The sequence below is a fragment of the Lepidochelys olivacea genome, assembly GCF_965140295.1.
Source record: "Lepidochelys olivacea isolate rLepOli2 genome assembly, chromosome: 14".
Taxonomy (NCBI): domain Eukaryota; kingdom Metazoa; phylum Chordata; order Testudines; family Cheloniidae; genus Lepidochelys; species Lepidochelys olivacea.
The window spans coordinates 26,981,281-27,003,665 of record NC_140424.1 but is presented as its reverse complement, the minus strand read 5'-3'; the positions used below and the strand labels follow the sequence as shown (position 1 = coordinate 27,003,665).

General features: G+C 44.0%; 1 protein-coding gene across 1 annotated transcript in view; it reads left to right on the top strand.

Annotated features, from left to right (window-relative positions):
- Nucleotides 1–8,810: 8,810 nt before the first annotated feature.
- The window catches only part of GLP2R (glucagon like peptide 2 receptor), a 122,190-nt gene continuing 108,615 nt past the window's right edge, over nucleotides 8,811–22,385 (top strand). Inside the window, exons 1-2 of the mRNA XM_084647601.1 lie at nucleotides 8,811–9,109; nucleotides 17,208–17,301. Of these exons, the coding sequence (XP_084503727.1) occupies nucleotides 9,005–9,109; nucleotides 17,208–17,301 (199 nt within the window). The 5' untranslated portion in view covers nucleotides 8,811–9,004. The remainder of the gene's footprint in view (nucleotides 9,110–17,207; nucleotides 17,302–22,385) is intronic.

Genomic DNA, 22,385 nt, shown 5'->3' with positions numbered 1-22,385 from the left:
TTCTCTGTGACCCTGATTGCCTCACAAGGCCTTGCTACTGAAGCTGTCTTCAACAAGTCAGCAACAAGCAAGCACTCTATGTCTATGTACTGGGCAGCCCTGGTCCAACGCTTTGGGTCCTGGAGCCTGCGTGCAACATCATAGACTTCCACTGTTCTCCACCAGTCTTGGTTAATGCCCGGTAAGGTGACTCCACATTCTTCCTAGCCCCGAATATCCATTTGTTTTCTGAAATGTCCAGTCCTGTTCTGGAACAGTCAGGGGAATTTTAAGATTTGTTGTTCCTTTAAAACGTAAGAATCCAACAGTTTGTTATTTTAACTGGAATTACCAAACAGTTGAGTTCAAACACAGCACTGGATTAGTTTAGATTAAAAATAAAACAAGTGTATTTAATTGCACAGAGAGATTTTAAGTGAATGCAAATATAAGGATTAAAGTCAGAAATGGCTACAAGAGAAGTAAAGATAAAATACTTTCTAGTAACTAAAACTTAACAAGCTAGTCTGGGTTCAAGGTAAGTTCCTCACCACATGTTTCCATCAAAATGTCTGACTGAGCTACTGATGAAGGATGCCTCCAGATTAAAAATCTATTTCCAGCTGTGAGGTAGGCAACATGGAGTCTGTCTTGAAGGAAGTTTCCTGTTGCTTCTTACCAGCTAGAATTGTGTCTGCTAAAATGCAAGTTTTTTAGTTCCTGCCCCCTCGGGTGCAATGGACATTAGACATGTGATTGTCTATTTCCTCCCCGCCATTATAATGTGAGGTTTACCTCCACCCCTTGCGAGTTTGATGGGTCTTTTTATGCAAAATGTAAATACATTCTGAGTGTGATTCAAAGTACTATAGAAGTAATTACCAGGTGGAGAAGCCACATTCTTTTTCTGAGGTGGGGCAATTCCTGCTTGGCTGACAAAACACATCTTAAAAATGATAATTTCAGTTTATATCCATAACTTTGATCAGTTGCTTGCACCTACATTATGTGATTATATTAATAACCAGTGAGTCATGAGCTTCACTGAGACCTTGCATGACACTTACCAGATACATTTCATACATTAAAGAACTGGGGTACACTTGAACTGGTTAAACCAGCTGCAATTCATTACCAGATATATGGGTGCCTCTTGCCCTCTGCCTTTTGGCTGTCATACAGTGACTGTCCCTCTGGTGTATCTGAGTAGACTTACAAAGTTTCAGGAAGCAGCAAGCCTGGAAACATCTGCACTCTCCACCATGGAAGATGCAGCAGCAATCTCTCCTCTCCCCAAAGTGTCAGTCTACCTTGACAACTTTTACAGACACTGCTCTCATCTCCTTCTGTTTGACATTGCAAGTGCTGCAGGAGTCTTCCAAAGGGTTCTGCAAAGTCTTGTTTGGAGCAGCTGTTGCTGTGTAAACCTGTGAGGTGTGGCTGCACAGAGTAAAGCAGTCACCTTCATATTGAGCGGTGGTCTCCCATCATAAGGGACAGTAAATGAGCTGCAGGCTGCAGTGACCAGCTGGCTCTGGGTTATGTTGTGATAGGGTTATGTAATTTTTAAATAACAATATTTGTGTTGTTCAATACAAGTCTCCGCATGAAACTGTAGGAAGCAGAAGTGTCACTGGATGACAGCTGAATTTGAGAAGTCTGAGGCAGACCGTAAGGGGAAAGGTAAAACATGCAAGTGAGAATATTGAACAGAAGTTAAAAAGAGACAAATGTGTCCTTTTATTCTCAGTGCATGTGATTGATACAGAAGGGTTAAGGGTAGATCCACAAAACATCAACGGTTAGTTCTGACTGTTTTTCACAGGCTGAGCTGGTAGTGATGCCTGTAGTTAAGTTTGTCAGACACTTTCCATTATAAGCCCTAATTTCCGTTGCTTATAGCTTTGCCAAACTTTAGCTGTTTGGGCTGAAGTTGCCAGTGCTGGGTGTCTGACTCAGGCAGAATATTTTTGGAAAATTTCAGCAAAAATGGTTAAGCTGTTTCTGAGACTGAGTGTAATGGGGTTTGCTATTCACTGCTGAGGCACCTCCTTGTGGTTCATCGCTCTCTGGAGTCAGGTCACTCTCTCTCTTCACGATTTTGGGTGTTCCCTCTTCATGGCAGTCCTCCAGCCAGGTCACTGTAGTTTTTCCATTGTGGAGGTATCAAAGTTCTACTCAACAAAATGTCTCTCACTTGCTCCACTGCCCAATCTGTGCCACTTCCCCATTGGCTGATAGGGGAACCCGGGGCCGGGGCCGTTCTCTAGGTTCCAGCCCTAGGACCCTATGACTAACAACTCAATCCCAGACCTTGTCATGGTTTCCATGGCCTCCTTCCTACTTTTCCTCATCTTCTAGACCAGTGGTTCTCAAAGCCGGTCCGCCTCTTGTTCAGGGAAAGCCCAGGCCAAGGGACGTGCCGGCCGCCCTTCCCGCAGCCCCCATTGGCCTAGAGCAGCGAACCACGGCCAGTGGGAGCCGCGATTGGCCGAACCTGCTGACACAGCAGGTAAACAAACTCGTCTGGTGCGCTGCGGCTTTCCCTGAACAAGCGGTGGACCAGCTTTGAGAACCACTGGTCTAGACCACCTTCTCTGCTCCCTGTGGCTACCATCTGTAGTAACCTGCACTCTGGTACTAACACCTGCTGCAGTGGCAATGCTGCAGCACTGAATGTTGTCCTGGGGAGACAGACGGCCAATGAAAGGGCAGCTCGAGCTGGGCTGGGGGCTTGGAATCTGCCTGAAGCACACAGTTGGAAGTTGCTGTTGAAGAAGAATTGAGATGCTGAGCTAGGGATGAACTGGCGCTGGGGGTGGAGGTGAGGTGATAAAATAAAAGAAGAACAAAAGAATAAAAGCAGGGGGCTGGGAAGTGAGAAGGAGGGAAGAAGGAAAATAGGAAAGGTTTCAGATCTGGAGAAGCAGAAAAAAACAGACCTGGGTATGTGAGCAGGTGCTATTAGAGAAGGGACATAGAGGGAAATAAAATCTACAGGCTTACCAGAGAGAGAGTACCAAGGGGAAAAAAAACCTGAAAGGAAATATAAATGGTGAAAAATGAAAGTGATCAAAAAGCTGTGTGGTGTGAGGTGAAAACAGACCCTGAAAACAGTAAACAAGAAACCCACCCACAAAGGAGCTAAAGTACCTGAACAGAGAGAATGACTATTGGAACATCTATTGATGGAATACAGTTCAAAGGTACCTAATGGACAAGTGAGGGTCCACTAGGTGAAGAAAACCCACTGTGGATAAACCCGATGAAAAGAGGCACAACCACAGGAACATCGAATCTAAGGAGCACTTCAAGCTGAAGAGAAGCAAAGAACAGGACAGCAAGAGTGGAGCTGGACATGACACAGTCTATTATTAAGTAATTTTTTAATTCTTGACAATAACAATGCACTTGGTACTAACTGCACAGTGTGTACAAGCTCACAAAGGTTAATGAGTGGGTAGCAATAGTTTATTAGTAGTAATGGTAAGTCTTTGGTAATGGTCTATATTATTTCTGCTCCTGATACAATTTTGGGGTTTTCCCTGATAAAGTTCTAAAAATTTAAAATGATCCCTTTTGTTTTGGTTTGCCTTTGCCTCTCCTCCCAGTTACCCCTACCCTTGCTGAGCCAGGTCACCACACACCCCTCTCGCAGGTTCTTGCCAGAGTCTGTATTCCCAGGCAGGATCCCAGAGTTTTCTCCCCCCGTATGACTTCTACTGGTCTCTTACCCACTCACCTCCTCTCTAGGGAGTGACTGCAGGGTTTCTTCCAGCAGCCCCCTTCTTTCTCTCACTTTCTGGTTAGATACCAGCCCAGCCTGCCCCTGCCAGGCTGGGCTTCACCATCAGTTAGTGCTTCTCAGCCCTGACTCTCCTTCGGGTGCAGCCTGTCACTGGGCCAGTTGGCACTTTCCTACTCAGTCCATGTGTGGGGTAGACACCCCATCACACCCAGACTTGAGGGAAATATGTTGTGCCCCTGCAGTGAGGGAGAGAAAAAAGCAGCCTGACTGAAATGGAGAGGGGTGAGGAATGGGGGGCAGGGGTTTGCAAGAACCAGAGGGTGCAAGAGAGAGAGGTCAGGAAGATCAAAGGTACAGGAGCCAGTGGGGGAGGGGGAGGGGAGTGGATTGGAGCAGAGGGAGGGAGAGAGTTAAGGATGGGAGCATATAGGAACCAGGGGTGAGGGAGTAGGGGGTGTATAGAATCATAGGATACATCTACACTGCAGCTCAGAGCGTGCTTCTCACTGGAAGTGCCCAGCCAGTAGCTCTGCGTGAGCTAGCAGGCTAAAAGTAGAAGTGCAGCTAGGGGTGGCCCAGGCAGTGGCTTGGGCTGGCCATTGGATATGTACCCAGAGGGTCTGTGAAGGTTTGTACTCAGGCAGTCAACTTGAGCTGCCACCCCTGCTACCGCCTACACTGCTATTTTGAGCACAGTAGCTCAAGCAGAACTGTCACGTATCTTTTTACTTGCACTGGGAAGCACGCTCCTAGCTACAGCGCAAACATAGGAAGGGTGGCAATTAGGGAGGGCATGGGGGGCTCCCGCCCCACCCTGAGTTTCATACAGGAGGCGGGTTCCCAGATGGACCTCTTAACTGCACAGAATTAGTGTGGAATGTGAGTTCTGCAGAGGAGAGCTGCTTCTTGCAGCTTGTGCCCTTGGGGGAGGGAGTCAGTGTTTTGTTTACAAACAGAGGCAGGGTGATTAAGAAAAGAAAGGGCTGGTGATTAAATTAAGGATCTGGACATCCTTAGATGAACCTGGAAAACAGGAATCCCTCTATGGTGGGGAGGGGGGCGGTTTGAAGAGAGAAACAGGGGACTCAGAAGAAATACAGCCAAGCCCTCTGATCCAAGTTTACATTCAGAAAAGAGGGAGATGTGAGGGGGATATGTGAAAAGAAGGGGCCAAATCCCAGGGAAGGGATAGCAGTGATATAGAGAAGTTCCCATTCTACCTGTGGTACTTATGTGGCCCATCACCATGGTATCTGAGTGCCTCCCATCACAGCCCCTCAGTGGGGTGGAGCAGTGCTGTTATCCCTATTGTACAGATGGAGAACTGAGGGACATGCTAGGGTGACCAGATGTCCCGATTTTGTAGGGACAGTCCCAATATTTGTGGCTTTGTCTTATGTAGGCACCAATTACCCTCCACCCCCTGTCCCAGTTTTTCATACTTGCTCTCTGGTCACCCTAGGACAAACAGACTAAAGGCCAGATTTTCAAAGGCACCTAGTGGGAAAATGTTGTCCCTGAGCCAATGCATATATGATGTGTAACTCTGGATAAGATGGCTCCGATATTTAAGTATGAAGTGTACAGTTATTGACCACAGAAGTTATCACATGTTCACTGTGATGTTAATATCTACGAGTGGAGACACTAATGGCAATAGTTTTACTTGATTAACATCTAGAAGATTTGACCCTCCAACTTTCTTTCAAGTGGAAGAGCTGCCCAAGCTTCTGTGCTGTTTATTTTCCTTTCCTGCCTGCAGTGGCCCTGAGATATCTCAGAAGTCTCAATTTTTTTTCTCAACTTCAAAATGTGGAATTGTCTTGGTGTTTGGTTTTAAATATTCACCTGCGAAAACTGCAACTCAAGCACTGTAGTGTTGTGTTTAACATGCTTCTGGAAAGTAACTCATGATAATTATTGTTTTCCTTAAAGCTCCAGCTTCTGGAGTCAAGTGTATATGTGATTATTTCATCCTTTATTCGTAAAGAGAAATGAAGTTTCTAGCCCTTGTGCCTGTGGACAAAGCTTCAAAATGTGGCCCCAGTTCACTGTAAAGGCTCAAAAAGCAGAATTTAAATAAAAAGAACATCAAATCTATTATTTTTACATAATCTCATTATCTGTAAAGCCAATCTCATGATTTTTGGTGAGCCTGATTCATGATGTTTGAACATTTGGGGTTGGCAATACTATGAAAGTGACATGACAGTGTCAGTTTCACACTTGTTTACAGTCAGTTTCTACTCTATTATTAGTAGTGGGGTAACACCCCTAGAGTCCCAGGCAGGTGCAGTATAAACTCACAGGGCCTTGCCCTAGTAGGATGTTTCCAAAAGTAAAATGATCTATTCCAAGCTTGATGAACTGCAAAAAAGTAATAGAAAGTAATCTAGATTTTTCTACAATTGTTTCAATTGCTGTATTCAAGAATTAGTAACAAAATATGAATACACATTAAAATTTTAAACCTAACCAGTGTCCCTTATGTGGATTGACAAGAGATGTCAGAACATGTTAGTATTAGAGCTGAGTGGGTCTAATATGTATTAAATTTTATTTTTTTATATAGGAATTAGAAATTATTATCTGAGAGGAGCACTCTAAGTTATTATCTGGAAAAAAACAGTTTTCAGGTACCCAAGTAGCCTCCGGAATCACACTTAAAGTTGCCACCCAAATCCCCCCAAATCTGAAATGGTGCCCCTGAAACATAGCCATGGATGAAGGGGTCAAGAGCTAGGAGAGACTGAAGATAGGATGAGTGGGGGAGAAAGACAGGAGCTGAGATGGGGTGGACAAGATCAGAGAGGGATGGAAGCATGGGGGAAAAAAAGCCTGTGGCTACTACAGCACACTCCCCTAGAGAACCTAAAATGGACCAGAGGCATCCCGAGTCTCACCACTCCTCTGTTGTCAGCAAAGAGCTGTGAAACTCCCAGGGAAAGTGTGTGGCTCATCCCCCGTCTAGTGGTGGCTCCACATAGAGGACAACATCCTACTACAGATACAGATACAATGGTCAGGGAGGCAAGTCCACTTCCCCTCCTCCAGTAGAACCTGGGGTGTCACTTCAGTGGACCCCAACTTTCAACTCACTAAGAGGTGGGACAAAGACAGGAAATCATCTGTGGGGTAGGAGATTGTCCCCAAGGAGGGAAATGGTTTTGTTGTATGCACATGGTGTAGGAGAGGGGACAGACACCCAGACAAATATTGCCAGGACTCAGGAGTCTGGAGGGTGGGAAAGAATGGGTAACCATGGCCCAGGAATAACTGCTTGAGTAAGACTCACTCTGCAGGGGGCCAGTCCTGTCTTGACCACCCAGGCTATCAAGGAGGTGCTTGATCACCACCCCAGCAGGAGGGAAACCCCAGTGGACAGCCCTGACGGCTGATATACCAGGGAATGAGGGATCACTGCCCACCTCAGTCCCTAGGAGGATCAGGTCCCAGCTTCAGACCCACAAGTTCTGGGGCAAGCGAGTCCATGTGAGAACTTCCCATCTGTGCTGCGAGCATCCCTGTACATTATGGTGTAAAGGGCAGAGGGTAACTTGGCAGATATGAAGGGTTCTCTTTAATTAGTGATAACAGTATATCTGGATCTGTCATTAGCACGGTGTGCCTGTATCGTACTCTGGGGTGGGGATTTCGCCTCTGGGTCTGACAGGGTAACAGCACCTGCTCAGCTGGTGAAAGAAGGAGCAACCCACTCTAACAGTCACCTGACAGTTTGCACTTAAGGTCTGTAAGGCCCACCCCCAACAGCTATGATTGGCTAGGAACAGGAGGGCGGAATTTCCCTCCTAAATTCCCACCAATGCCACCCCTCTCTTTACTGGGCTGGGATGGAGAGAATTGATCGGCTAACAGGCCAACAGACTCTCTTTGGGAGAAAAGGATGTCACTCCTGAATGGAGACAGCAGGGATACTGGTGACTGGAGTTACTGGAGGGAAAGGTTGTCACTCCAGAACTAAGAGAGGAGATTGGCTGGGGATCATCAGGATGACTCTGGGCCAGTCACCTAGCCCCAGGGGCAGGATGGCAATGATGGGCACTGGAGACTTTCTCTTTGTGTACGAGAAGTCACATGGTACATCTACACTGCAAAGAAAGGTGTGATCTCAGCAACTCAGGTTGGAATAGCAGTGAAGACACAGCTCTTAACTTGGTTTAGCTGTTTGAGTTCCCCCAATAGGTGCTGAATGATCTCTGCATCGTTCAGGGCTAGGCCCTGACTCTAGGCACAGCCCTGAGCAGGAGATGGGGACACATGCTAACCAGGAGGTGCACCCAGCTAGTTGCTGGAACTAGGAATGTGGGGGGTACTGCCTCACCCCGGCTTGAAGTGATTTCCATTATAAACAGGGTTCACAGTTTGGTTCAGTGGTTCTCAGCCCCCCACTATAAAAATTGTTCCAGCATCCCTGGCACCAACAGACTTGGGCCTCAGAGGCAGCTGTCAGGGTCACAATGACGCCCTCGGGGTAGTAATTTATTGCCAGCCTGTCCCAGGAGGAAATTACTTGCCCAGCTCATTGCTCTGACTCAGCTACACTGACCAGTAAGTGCAGAGGGGAGGCAAAGCGCCATTTATTTCCTGCTCTCTTCCACCCTCCATGCCCACCTGCTCAGTGGGGCTGTAAGAAAGACATCCCAAGATTAATAATAAAACTGTAAGAGGTGGCAATACATGTTCCATGTCACCATCCTGCCCTCTGTGTGCAGACTGGGTGATGTGTGCTCCATGCGGATCAAAATAAACCTGGCGTGGCTGCCTCCAGCGCACCATTTAATCTGTGTCCTGGTTCGCCAGAGATTCTGTGCAAAGATTTTTCTTTGTATTTACCTAGGGTTTGTATTTGAACGGCAGAGGAGGTTTTTGAATGTACAAGGGTCTGGATTCTGCTCCCACTAAAGTCAAATGGCAGAATTCCCATTAAGTTCTATGGGAACAGGATCAGCCGCTTAATGTGTAATACTTTCGCTAATTCTCATTGGCTGACAAACAACAGAAAGCAGACAAGCTTGTGCAGTTTAGAGTAAATTCCCTTTGCCTTTACACAGAGAAACAAAAGGAAGTCAGAGTCTCAAAACTGGTTCAACAGATTTGTTGGCTTGATTAAATTCAGACCCAGGAAATAGTCACAGTTGTGAAATTGTCTGTAATTTTAGAAGTGCAGGCAGTAAACTTTTCACGGAACAAGGTGGGGAATTGGCTCTATCGTACAGCAAGAGCACAGCACATAACTCTTGAACCAAGTCTGCCGTTATGGGTATCTTCACACAGTCTGGTCTCTGCTCCAACATGTGGTTCTCTTCCAGAGCATCTCCTGGAGCTGTTTCTATTGTTATGACACTGTTTGTGGTAAAACAGGTAAGAAAGTTTAATGATCAATGATTGATTTTAAAACCTAGACAGTCCTTTCACCTAGCATTTTAATATGCATAAATGGTACTTGTTTAGCTATTTGTTAAGCATTTCAAAATGCAAAAAGAGTGCTATTGATTTATAAGCCCTAGCATGTTATTTCCCAATTTACTGCTCTTATCCAGGTCATATATTAATGTTTTCCTATTTTAATGCTGGTTTTTATATTGAATATATTGTTTTTGAATTTCCTTTATAAAGGCTGTTTTAATATTAACAGACATTGTGTTAACTACCAAATCTGAGTATCAATTTTAAAACTGTAGTCTGTTTACAAAAGGCAGCAAAAATACATACAGTATTTACATTAGCTTCTTTTGCAAAACACTACATTTTCTTTAAATACAGTGAAAGATTTTAATAAGATCACATTTTAATTTTTACCATAGATTATTGACATATGTAGAATATAGAAGAGTTTGAAACATTTCTTCTCAACGGGTTGCCATAAAATTCACTTCAAGGAAATTTTTATTTTTTTAAAAAAAGGCTATATCTGTAGTGAGCTAGGCAGATTTTTTTTTAACAGTTTCATAAAGTATAATGGTAAATTTCATTCTGTTCTGACTGAGATTAAAACACAGATTTAAGATTCCTGTGAGTAAAAAGAAAGTTAAATTTTCTCCTATCTGAATATAACTGACAGATTTACTGAGGGAAGCGTATCTTGTTGAATACATTTCATGGAGTTTTGTTTTACTTTTGCTTTTAAAATTTGTATGAATAAATAATACAAAGTCAATGAATATCACCAAGGCTTTGAATTTTTGAATGAACAAAATCATATTGCACTCAGACAATTCTAACCACGCAAATGATTTCACAGAGATTCACTTAAAACTGAATCATCACTGTACTTTCTAAGACATATCAAATCATGAGGACACATGGGGTGAAATCCTGGGCCCAGGGAAGTCAAAAGTAAAACTCATTAACTTCAATGAGGCCAGGATTTCATCCCTGTTATATTTTCCATCCATATTCTCAGTAATAACATCAGCTTTGATTCATTTATAATGCTGTAATAAACTTGAAGCATGTCTTGGTGAGGAAGAAGCAATTGTAATTTTTCACATCCATGTCCCCCTGATAGACAGGTAGATTAAGGGAATGGTTACAAATATTAGTAACTATTTAAACTTTTAGAGCTTTTTCGGAGCCTATGTAGTTCTTTTTTGTTGTTTACAGCCTGTGATCATTCAGTCTGACTGGCCAACAATTTCTCAGCATATTCCAAATAAAGAATATTCCAGCATTAAGTAGCATATTCCAAATAAATTTGTATTACTTTATTTCACCTTCATTTTAACAAGATTCACAGGGCGAAATTTTGACCCCTCTGAGGTCAGTGGCAAAACTCCCATTGACTTCAATGGGGCCAGGCTTTCACCCATAGATTTTAATGTCAGAAGAGATCATTATGATCTGACCTTCTGCGTAACATGGGATGGAAAATCTACCCAGTGATTCCCACATCAATGCTATAATTTCTAGTTGAGCTAGACCATATCTTTTAAAAAGAGACATCCAGTCTTGATGTAAAGATTCCAAGTGATGAAGAGGTCCCAATTAAGTTGTTCAAAAGGTTAATTATGCTCACTGTTAAAAATTTGTGCCCTATCTCTAGCCTGAATTTATCTAGCTTCAGCTTCCAGACACAGGATCTTGTTCTGATTTTGTCTATTAGATTAAAGAGCCCACTACTAGCAGAAATGTTCTCCCCATGTTGGTACTTACGGACTGTGATCAAGTCACTCTCACTTTTGTAACAGATATGGCAACCTCCTGAAATATCCTGAACAAACCTTATTGAATTAAGTTAAACCGTACTGAATTAGGTTTAAGTATTTTAGGAGTTTGTTTGAAAAATGCAAATGTTTATGCATTATTGTGGAATTGTCTGGAACTTCTTTTGGAGGAAGACACAATTAATCTCTGAGATGTATTTTGAGCTTCAAAAGACGATGTTGAATAATGTAGCAGACACGACTGATCTTTTGGGACAATATGTGTGAAGTGGAATTCTTAGGAAGTACTTGGGAGAAGGAGATTGTAAACTCGGACCTACAGACTCAGTTTTGGAAGTTGCACCTAGAGGAGGGGACCTTTTATCTGCTCATCCCCTATTACATGAGGACAGTTCAAAGACAAACTGTATAATGGAGTAACTGAGTTACTAATGAAAGATCTTGTTTTCATTAAGAATAAATGTGCTTGCTTAGAAAGAGCTGCGTGGTAGTTTAACTGTGACAATTACACTGTGTACCATCTCTGAAGAGAAAAATAAAGCAGGCCGGCATTGCTGGGGAGGTCACAGTATAGACAATGAGCTGTGCAGTCTGGAAGTACCCTGATCAGGAGGGAGCGAGATGGGAATCTCCGCCCAAAAGAGATGATGGCTGAGGAGCCGGGAGTCTTAAGCTGGTGCCCTTGCTGGACCACAGAGGGGGAATATAGGTGCAGTTGCTCTGAACTGTGACAACCCTTTCTTGGATAAGCTTTCTCAGTCCCTCACTTTTAGGTGGGTTTTCCAGACCTCAAATCTTTCTTGTAGTGCTTTTCTCAATCCTTTCCAATTTGTCAGTATTATTTACTCAAAATAATTGTCCAGTAATAGTATCACTAATGCCATATACAGCAACAATACCACCTCCCTACTTGATATTCCCCTGCTAATACATCCATGAATTTCATTAGCCCCCTTAACCAGAGCATGGCATTGGGAACTTGTATTCAGTTGGTTTACCCCATGATACCTAAATTCTTTTCTGAGTCATTGCTGTCCCAGAGGTGTAACCTGCATTCCTGGCTCCTGGGAGTATTAAAATGACTATTGTTCAAATGAACCCAGCTTTCACATTGCTCTTTGTAGCTGACTTGTGCTTATCATTATGGACCACTCCACCACAAGTTGTGTCCCCTGCAAACTTCACCACTAATGATTTTATGTTTTCTTCCAAATCATTGATAAAGATATTGGCTAGCATTAGGTCAAGCGCAGATCCCGAGGGAACTCAACTAAAAAAACCCTCATTGGATGATGACTCCAGATTTACAATTACCTTTTGAGATCTATAGCTTAGGAGGCTGTTTAATATATTTAGTATATGCTGCACTGATTTTGTATAGTGCTACTCTTTTAATCAGAATGTCATTCAGCACTAAGTCATGTGTCTCACAGAAGTTTATGCTGTCAACAGTTACCAGCTACTGCTGTTTCAATTTCTCTATATATGAAAGCTTGCAACCGAATCAGAAAATGTGATGAATCTGTGTCCTTGTACCTTTAAACGTCCTGCCCCTTCTGTGGTGGGTGCTGTCCAGAACCTCTTTCTCAGCATGTGCAGTGACAGCTGGGACTAGAGAGGATCCAGGTAGCAGTTCTGAGAGCTTTCCCTGTATTTCCTTGGTCATTTACCCCTGTTTGTTTATTGTAAACCAAACTTGTGTCAATTAAATGGAGCCGCTTTTTCTACGAATGCGTCATCTCCATTTACTTGCCTCTTAAGATGAAGTTCACTGACCAGTGGTTGTCCCAAGAATCTCTCCTGGTCGCCTGCATTTTGGGGCCCACATCAGGGAAAAGCCAAGATGTTTTTTGTCCTGGAAACAAACATTCCTTTCTCATGGCTCTTATAAATATTCTCTCCTTATCTTACAAGTCCATCATGTGAAGAATAATTAGTCTTTCCACTCCAGGGGATTTAAAGTATGGGCGGCTCACAGTCATGAGCCTGAAGCTGGCCTGGGAGCAGTGCTGGGGAAAACAAGGAGCTGGGGAAACAGTCCTCTCTGAGCTATTTCAAACTTCATGCTCCCAGAAAAGAAAGCTCAAATCCCCTCTGTCTAGCACTGAAAGCTTTCATGCTGGCAGGCTTTTAGCACAAGACAGAGGAAGCTGGAGCGCTCAGCACTGCACCTCCACTTTTCTTTTAGACCCTCTCTCAAAACCTTCAACCAGTCTCCAGTCCTGGCTCATTAAAAATCTTATTTGCATACAATAATTCTGGGGGATTTGGAAATTCACATTAAAAAAACTTCCTTAATTGAGAGTTATGGTTGCTGATGGGTATTTCCTGAGAAAGAAACACTAAAAAGCAAGGATATCTTAAGGCAATATTCACACCCAGAACAAAATCATTTTCTAAGCATTAACTCACTGCCATTATGACAACACCAACCCTTTCTGACACACTCCTTTCCATTCAACAACGCTATTATCCCTCAGCACACACTGAAGAAATGAAAATCACACAGAAACTTTGCAAAGGTGGGTATGAATGAGAAGCCCCATTTAAGAGATAGGTTTTAACAACTATTATTCCTGTTTTACAAACATTACAGACAGTCAATAGATCTGCTATGTTGTTCTAACATGCTCTGAATCTAATGGATAAGATACAGATATGTCCCCAGGAGGCTACTTGTGTGGACTCACACAATCTTCTGGATCTCAGTTACTTTGGCCCAGATTTTTAAAGGTATTTAGGCGTTGCTGTGCGGATGGGACCTTCTGATCAGGATTATAAATCCTGGGTTTCCCTGAGGAGCACTTAGCCGTCAGTCAGGAGTGGAGTCTACAGCACACTGAAGACCAGACATGTGTGCAGTGCAGCCTATCAGCTTTTGGCATTTCACCAAAACTGTTCGCAACCCAGACAACGTACATTGTATATGTGCAAATGGCAATTTTTCAGAAGCATTCAACTCAGCCAAATGGAAATGGATTTTCCTTGGAAAACTGAAAGGTGCCTCTTCACTGTAAGGACTGCTGCTTTAAAGGAAGCTTATGTTCAGCCTCCCTTCCAGAAACCATCTCTTGATGATGACGAGCTGGACAATAACTGACCAGCATCAAATTGTTTGTTCTTGGTTATGATTGTAAGAAAGGTCATGGCAAGTGTCCTTGGAGTTTCTGGATGCCTCTGGTTTCTTGGCCTCTGACAGGATATCTACCAGGGCTTGGCATAGAGACTGGTCTCATTACAATGACTGATGATCTTCTCCTGGCAGTGGATAAATAAAGATCAAGCATCCATGCCGATATTAGATTTATCAGCAGCCTTGACCCATGGATTAGGAGTAGGTTTGGAAGAATTAGATTTTTATCAGTAAATGTCAGTAAAAGTTGATTTTACTGTACGCACACAAACCAATGAAAAAATATTTCCATCAGTAATAATCTAAATTTACAGATAGGCTAAGTAAGCAAAATGCTGCTTGAGAACTTAGAGAGTTTGACTTAAGGATATTGACTTTGTATATTTTGATAGTTTGTGTTTTAGTGGTGTAAGGCACAGAGTGTCCTTAAACCCAGGCCTGCAGAGCAGCTAGGCAACAAACACCTCCATGCTGCCACCCACCAGCAGCTGTAACCAGCTCACACTCCTCTCCCCTTGCCCCACTGCTGACACAGACCACAGAAAGTCCTGCCTCAAGGGGTCTGACAGGCAGCAGCCCTATGGCTCCTGATTGGCTCCCTGCCCTATATAAACACAAGGGTCATTCTGGGAACTGTCCAGGCAACAGTGTGGATTTTCTGTAGCTGTCATGGCCATTCCTGCTCTTGAACTCCTGGTTTAGACCTCAGCTTGACTTGGACCTTGTTTCTTGACTCAGACCTTGAAACCTTTATCGAACTCTGATCCTTGATATTAACCCCAGCCTAGAACTTGATGATAAGCTCCTCCACTACTCAGCCTCAGGTATAACCTGACTCCAACCCTTGGTCCCAACTGCACTTCACAGGATGCTGACAGTTTGCCTTGGCCAGCCTAGCTCACAGTGAAGGCCACTCCTTGCCCAGCATGCCCTGGAGGGTACTGGAAATACCTGTACAGGTTGACTGCTCCCAGGAGGAGCTCCCCAGCTTCGAGTCCAAGTATTGCAGCTTGCAACAGAGACCCAAGCTCGGCACAAGCAAGAGCACGGCTCTATGATGAAAACATGGCACCGTGGGCCTAACTGGCACAGCACACCACAGATAACCACGAGCTATGAGAGCAGGCTGCCTGGCTGCCAGATGAGAACCCTGCACTGTGAGCATGTACTGCAGCCACGTACCTGGACCCAAGGCCTTCAGGCCCCCATCCAGAACATTCACAAAATGCCTAACTGTTATCAGGTATCTTGCAGGCATCTCTGCAGAGGTGGGTTTGAAGGAGGATGGTTTTGTGGATGTTTACAGGGAGTTCCTTCCAGGAATAGGGGCATTGGAAAAGCAGTTGTAGCCTTGTTACTTTTGCTCCACCCATTTGTTGGATCAACTCGTCATCTTAAACTCTCCACTTGTTTTTGTATATGTAACTTTAGTGCCCTTGTGGCCAAGATGGAGTCTGCTCTGCAGGCAGCTCTGGCCAAGAAAAGGTGTGCACAGGAAAGGAACACAGCAGGGAAAGTCCTTTCCACGCCAGGGGCAGCTGTTCCAAAATCCAATCATGTGGACAAGGGTGATCCAGTGAATATATAAAGCCTTTGACAAGGTCCCACACCAAAAGCTCTTAAGCAAAGTAAATAGTCCTGGGATAAGAGGAAAGGCCCTCTCATGAATCAGTGAGTGGCTGGAAGATAGGAAACAAAGGGTAGGAATAAATGGTCCATTTTCACAATGGAGAGAGGTAATAAGACAATAAATATAATGCCGCTATATAAATCCATTGTACCCCCACACGTTGAATAATGCATACAGTTCTGGTCTCCCCATCTGAAAAAAGATATCAGAGTTAGAAAAGGTGGAGAAAAGAGCAACAAAAATATTAGGGGTGTGGAACATCTTTCATATAAGGAAATATTAAAAAGACTGAGACTGTTCATCTTAGAAGAGAGATAATTCAGGGGAGATATGGTAGAGGTCTATAAAATCAGGAATGGTGTGGAGACAGTGAATAAGGAGTATGCCTTCATATAACACAAGAACCAGGAGTCACCAATTAAATTAATGGGCAATAAGTTTTCAACAAATAAAAAGAAGTATTTCTCCACACAATGCACAGCTGACCTATGGAAACCATCTCCAGGGGAAGTTGTGAAGGCCAAAAGTATAACTAACTGGGTTCAAAAAAGAATGAGATAAGTTAATGGAGGATAGGTCCATCAATGTCTCTTAGCCAAGATGGTCAGGGATGCAACCTATCATCTGGGTGTTCCTAAACCTCCACCTGCCAGAAACTGGGAATCGATGACAGGGGGTGGATCACTTGATAATTGCCCTGTTCGGTTCATTCCCTCTGAAACATCTGGAATCTGCCAATGTCAGAAGACAGGATATTGGGCTCAATGGGCTATTGTTCTGACCCAGTATGACCATTCTTATGTTATGTTATGTCCTGTGTTATACAGGGAGTCAGACTAGATTATCACAATGCTCCCTTCTGGCCTTGGAATCTATGAAAATGGAGATGAGTCTTTGCTAGTTTTTCAATTGCCTTACTTGAAACAGGGATACTGAGGGGTTGCCGGGGAGGTCTGCTGAAACAAGGATTAGTGTCTGGAGTCTCGGAGGGATATGCTGGGAAGGGATTTACCTCTTTAAAGGTGACGTTAACAAAATGGTATTACTTATTTATTTCTTCACAATTATATTAAACTGCAATGAAAGAGCTCTCAGCCAATGCTCCGGGCATCCTTGACAATCTGTAAAATATACTAATAAACAAACAGTCCCATGAATTATTTCCAGTCATATCAATCAAATAATCCAGTGAAAACATAAATATTCAACAACGATTAATCAACCTCTGCGTATAATCCAATTGTTAACGGCTTGAAAATGTTTCAGGATTTATGAGTCATAGCACACAACTTGGACAGCATGGCTCTGTCGAGGTGATATATTCAGTGTCCAGTTGGAAGTTTGACAAAAATGTGTGGCATGGGGGAGAACATAGGAGTGTAAAACATATCGCTTGGCCAGAGAAAAAGTGACAACTCTTGAATTTTTTATATTACTTATTTCAACTGTTAAAGTAGCAGAAAACTATCCCACCTAGAAAAATACAAAGTTCAAACTCAGTTTCTTCATTTACAATATTTTCTGTATGTGCAGGTCTTAGGTTCTCTGCTGCAGAAAACGACGACGAAGTGGCTTAAGTATAAAAAAGATTGTTTGAAAAAGTTACAAGAATCTGCAGTAGAAACTGGTAAGAAACCTGACTAAAAATGGGGTAACATTTCAAAATAACCATACTAAAGGGGTAAATAGAAATTTATTGAACCATATTGCAGAGGTATGTTTTTATTCATATATTTCAAGATTTAAGGCCAGAAAGGCCTACTATAAATAGACAAACAGAGGAATGCCATCGAGTTATGTTTAAGACCTTAGTGTTGCTTAGCCAAAAAAAGAAGTGAAATCAGCTTGAAACTCAGCAAATTGTTCACAGCCCCAGACAAATGCTGGATAACTTTGGAGCGAGATGAATTTCCAGATGTTGGGATTTATAAATGACCCTAATTAAGCAAAGCAGTTAGAACCCACTGAACTAACGAGGTTTGCCACCCGTCAATGATCACTCTGTGTTGTATCCCTTCATCTCCATCCTTCTGTTTCTTGTCTATGCAAGTCCTGAGCCTGATCCCACTTAAGTCAGCAGGAGATTTTCCACTGATTACAGTGTGTACAGATTCAGCTCTCTGGAGCTGGGAATGTCTCTTTGTACAGAGTCCTAGCACAGTGGGGTCTCTGCACGCTACTACTACAACGACTATTAATAATAAACTAAGGAGGGTGACCATATTTCCCAAAGGGAAAATGGGACATTGTGTGGAGCTAACCTGTGCCCTCCCCTGACCGCCCCCGCACATGGGGCTGGCCCGAGTCATTCGCCTGAGGGCCCCCCGACATGTGGGGCTGGCCTGAGCCCCTGGCTCGAGCACTCCTCTTCCCCCACCAGCATGTGAGGTTGGTGTCGCTGCTCGCTTGAGCCCTGCCTGCCCCTCCCCCCCATGCATAGCTGGCATCACCACTTGCCCCCCCCCACATATGTTCCTCTGCACCCCACTTCTTGACAAAAGTGGGCATTTGTCCCATTTGCTCTTGCCACCTGATCAACTTGAAAAAAGTCAGGACAGCCGGGACAGGGCTTAAAAAAGGGACTGTCCTGGCCAAAGCAGGATGTCTGATCACCCTAAAACTAAGTATTAATCTTACAGTGTCCACATAAGACAAACACATTGATTCTTATGCAATATAAAGGAGTGCACAGTTCGTTGTAACACAACCTTAGCTCTCACTCAAAGTAACTATTTCCATCAATAATTTCAAAACATAAACAAAAACATTAAATATATATACAAAAACACATAGTGATCAGCTTCCAAACAGACGCACAAACATATATATAGATAGTCAATGTTATATGTTTTCCCGGTGAAACTAAAAAGTGTTTATAGGCAGTTTACTGGGGGGAAAGAACTATTGAAAGTACACATTTATGTGACGTATTTCCCTCAACAGTAACACTTAAGAAAATGTTTGGACACTGAAATCAAGATATCATGGATTTTTTGATATGTGTTGTTTTTGTTGAGAATTAAAATGGAGGTGTCATAATGAAACATGCATTTATTTGTACTTGAAAGGATTAACTGATGGAACCCTGGCCCACTGAAGTGAATGACAAAACTTCTATTTACTTCAGCGGGGCCAGGATTTCACCCAGTATGTTTATGTTTATGTAGCCGTGTAAGATTTATGACATACCTGGTTCAATTATCTTGCTTTGTTTTAAGAGATTGTCTACACACGGGGTTTCAAACTGGATGAAATGACATTAATCTAGTTTGAAAACAATTTGCATATGTAACCCTTCTGTCAGTTGGAGTTGACAGCAGCAACAGCTGAGTTCAATATCTAGGGGTTCCTTTTCAACAATACAACACAAAAACGGCCCCCACCCAGTAACCTGGGACAATTACATACCATCCGCTGGTCATCTCCAAGAGTCAATACTTCCCCTCTCACAAGCGCACAGGAGAGATAATAAGAGAAGAGAAGTAACCCGGCGTTACTTTGGGAAAACGTCACAAGCCGGATTCATAAACATAAAACCATGAGCAAAAGACCCACCCGACAGTATGTTGGGCAGGGTTCTTTTGGCTCGGGTTCTTAAGTCCAGCAACCAAAAGTTCCTTTAATGCACCCTTCCTTTCTTCTGTCCGCCACAACCCGCTTACGACTGTTGTCCTTGATCAGTGAAGACCCAAAGTTCAGAGGTGAGCTCACTTCCCACCCTAGTGGGGAATGGGGGCACCTTGCTTGTTCTGCTGTCCAGGAGCTTGCTTTGGCATCAGCCACCCTGTCAGCAGCTTGCCACTCCGCCCTGCCGTCCACTCACCACTCCACCAGTTGTTCCACTGGCCACCCTGCTCACTGCTCCGTTCTGCCTGCCAGCCACTTGCCAGTCCATTCTGCCAGCCGCTTCGCTCCGCACCCTTTGGGATGTCTCGAGATCCCACCACTTAACACAGTTCTCAGTGATTTCAGCTGTTAGTGGTGTAGCCTCACTACCAGTGTGGACTGGGCCATCTTGTGCATCAGAGACACCGTCCCAAAGCAGGCTGAACGCTTAGACCTGGTTATCAGTGATTTCAGTTCTGTGGTGTGTAACAAGACTCTCAGTTGAATCTTAATCAGCTCTGTTATTACACTGTGGAGAGATGCAGGGTTAAATAGTGGTTCGGAGCCTTTGGCAGGACCCACACCACCAGGTACAAGTACCTGTCCCCACCCTCTCGTGACTCCACTGGGTTTTGGCACACACATCACCTGCTTAGCAAGTGCAATTTAGTTGAGCCTGAGTCCCTCGATCAGAGTATGCCTAGCACTGTTCTTCTGCCCTTGATTCACACAACGAGGATAACAACCCTTTAGTACCCCTGCCCCAGTAACAAAGTGACTTATGACTTGAGCTCATTCAGACTCTGCTTACATTGCATACATACAATGAAACTTATCACCGCACACTAACTCTGCATTTGTCTGGAATGCTGGAGTCCTCTTGCAAAGTGGACTAGGTTTGCTTCAAATTGAAATAGTTTGGTTTTTTGTTTGTGTGTATGTGATTGCTGTGCTCCACTTTTTTCATGCTTTCAATGGCTATCCCACAGTGCTTTGCAGTTTGACTGTTACTGACCTGTCCATTGTGTGCCCTCCCTCCACGGGGGTCCTGTTTTCTGGATAATGCGTCGCCCTGTAAAAATTGGCACAGAGCCAGATATTGCCTGTTTGCTCCTCAATCCCAGTGTATCATTATTCTGGTGATGCAACCACAATAACACTCCAGAAGCCGCATAACATGCCTCGCACAGCTCCTTGGAGCTGTGCTGAGGCACTATATCTCATTGCCATCTGGGGAGATGCATTGGCTCAGGAACCTCTTGTGGGAAAGCACAGGAATAGGACCTTTTTATGGACATTGTAAAACAGATGTCCACAAAGGGTCGCAACCAGGACACCAGCCAATGCCAAATAAACAACAATCATCTCAGGAGAAAGCATACTGAAATGAGGGATGAAAGGAGACAATCTGGCAGGGGACATGTGACCTGCCCATTTTTGAAGAACTGGATAGCGTTCTACACAATTACAGTACAACCTGTCCCAGGCATTACTCTGAACTTTCTGCCTGTACCTCCCCCTACCAAGCATGACCAGCTCGACTCATGGGAGGATGAGCAGAAGGATGCTGGATAGGAGCTGCCCCCTGACAGCTAGGATCTCTTTGTGGGTCAGGACAGCCAGCTGGAAAGCCAGCCCCAGTCCTGCTACAAAAGACCCTCATTCCCGCCCTACAACAGCTGACCTGGATTCCCAGCCCTAAACCAAGCAGAGACCAAAGAGTCAGATCCTCTGGAGGGAATGTCAGCATGTAAGTACCTATCTTTACAATGTATTACTTATTGGTGGATGTAAGTTAGGAGCCCGTCTTTCACTCACCCTTCACCTTGTACTGCTTCAAAATGGCATCTGCCAGCATGGGGCAGTCACAGTCTGTACCCCATTCCTCCTCTCACACCAGATTCAAATAGCCAAAGCATGTATTTGTACAACAATCAATAATTTATTGAGATAGTGCTTATAGGAAAAGAAATCTGGTTAGTTTTTGTAATTTACATGAGGTATAAATGCACATTGCAGGCACAGGCAAGGCACAAACAATACTTGCTCCCCACTGAAGTGCAAATGCCTTGTAACATGCATGTAGCTGACCATCATTGCAGGGCCCTATCTGTTTTTCTCTTCACTTTCTCCAGGGGAGATATAGCAGAAACTAAGACTGAGAAATTACTTGGTTTTTGTTTGTTTGTTTTGCAAATTATAGGGAATAACCCCATGCCCATGTCCTCTCATAGTGCTTGCAAGTCCCTTCCACTACAGCCATGCTTCTGGGGGGACCATCATGGGGAACAACTTCACAGCATATCTCATCAGTCTATCCTTTGTCTTTTTTGAATAAGACTAGTCCCCCACCTCAGTGTAATGTCATTGAAAGTCAGGACATAGCTCCAACCAACCCCCCACCCTAAGAGCATGAAAGCAGATACAGTAGACTGAAATCCAAAGGCACCCACCACAGTCCATACCTACCTACCATCTCTGAGGTTCCCACAAGAATGGGAAGAGTCTCAGGGAGGAACGGTCACACATATAGACTGAAAAAAGCTATCATGCCTTGTCTGATTATGAACAATAAATGATGGTTTTGATGTTTTGTTTGCTCCCACAGCACCCTGCAACAGCAGAACAGTCAAGGACAGGGCCTCTCTGAATTGCTGACAGGATAGCCAACCTGAGGGGAAGAAAAAGGAAGAGTTGGGATGAGATGTTTACATGGCTGAGTCACAGAGTCGAACCAGGCTGTCTGAGAGGTGAAGCCTGCACATGAGGATCCAGAGGGAGGGAGATGATGCTTTCCCAGGAGATCATGTCAATGGCCAAGGGAAAGTGTGGCTGTGGCCAGGATAGCATTACCAAGGTGAAGGAGAGCATGGAAAAGGACGGAGATATAGAGGCAACTTGTGGATACTATCCTGAACCAGAATGCCCTCCTGTGAATCTTGGTACTTCTAGGCCAGAAAGCCCTGCAGTCCCGTAATTTGGGATCCAGACATGTTCTTCAGCCTGTGGACAATGATGGCTACTGGCACCAGCAGCATCTCCTAATCTCTGCATCCCAAAATCAGTGCTCCCTGCAGGTCCCATTCACCTCTCAGGTCCTATCTC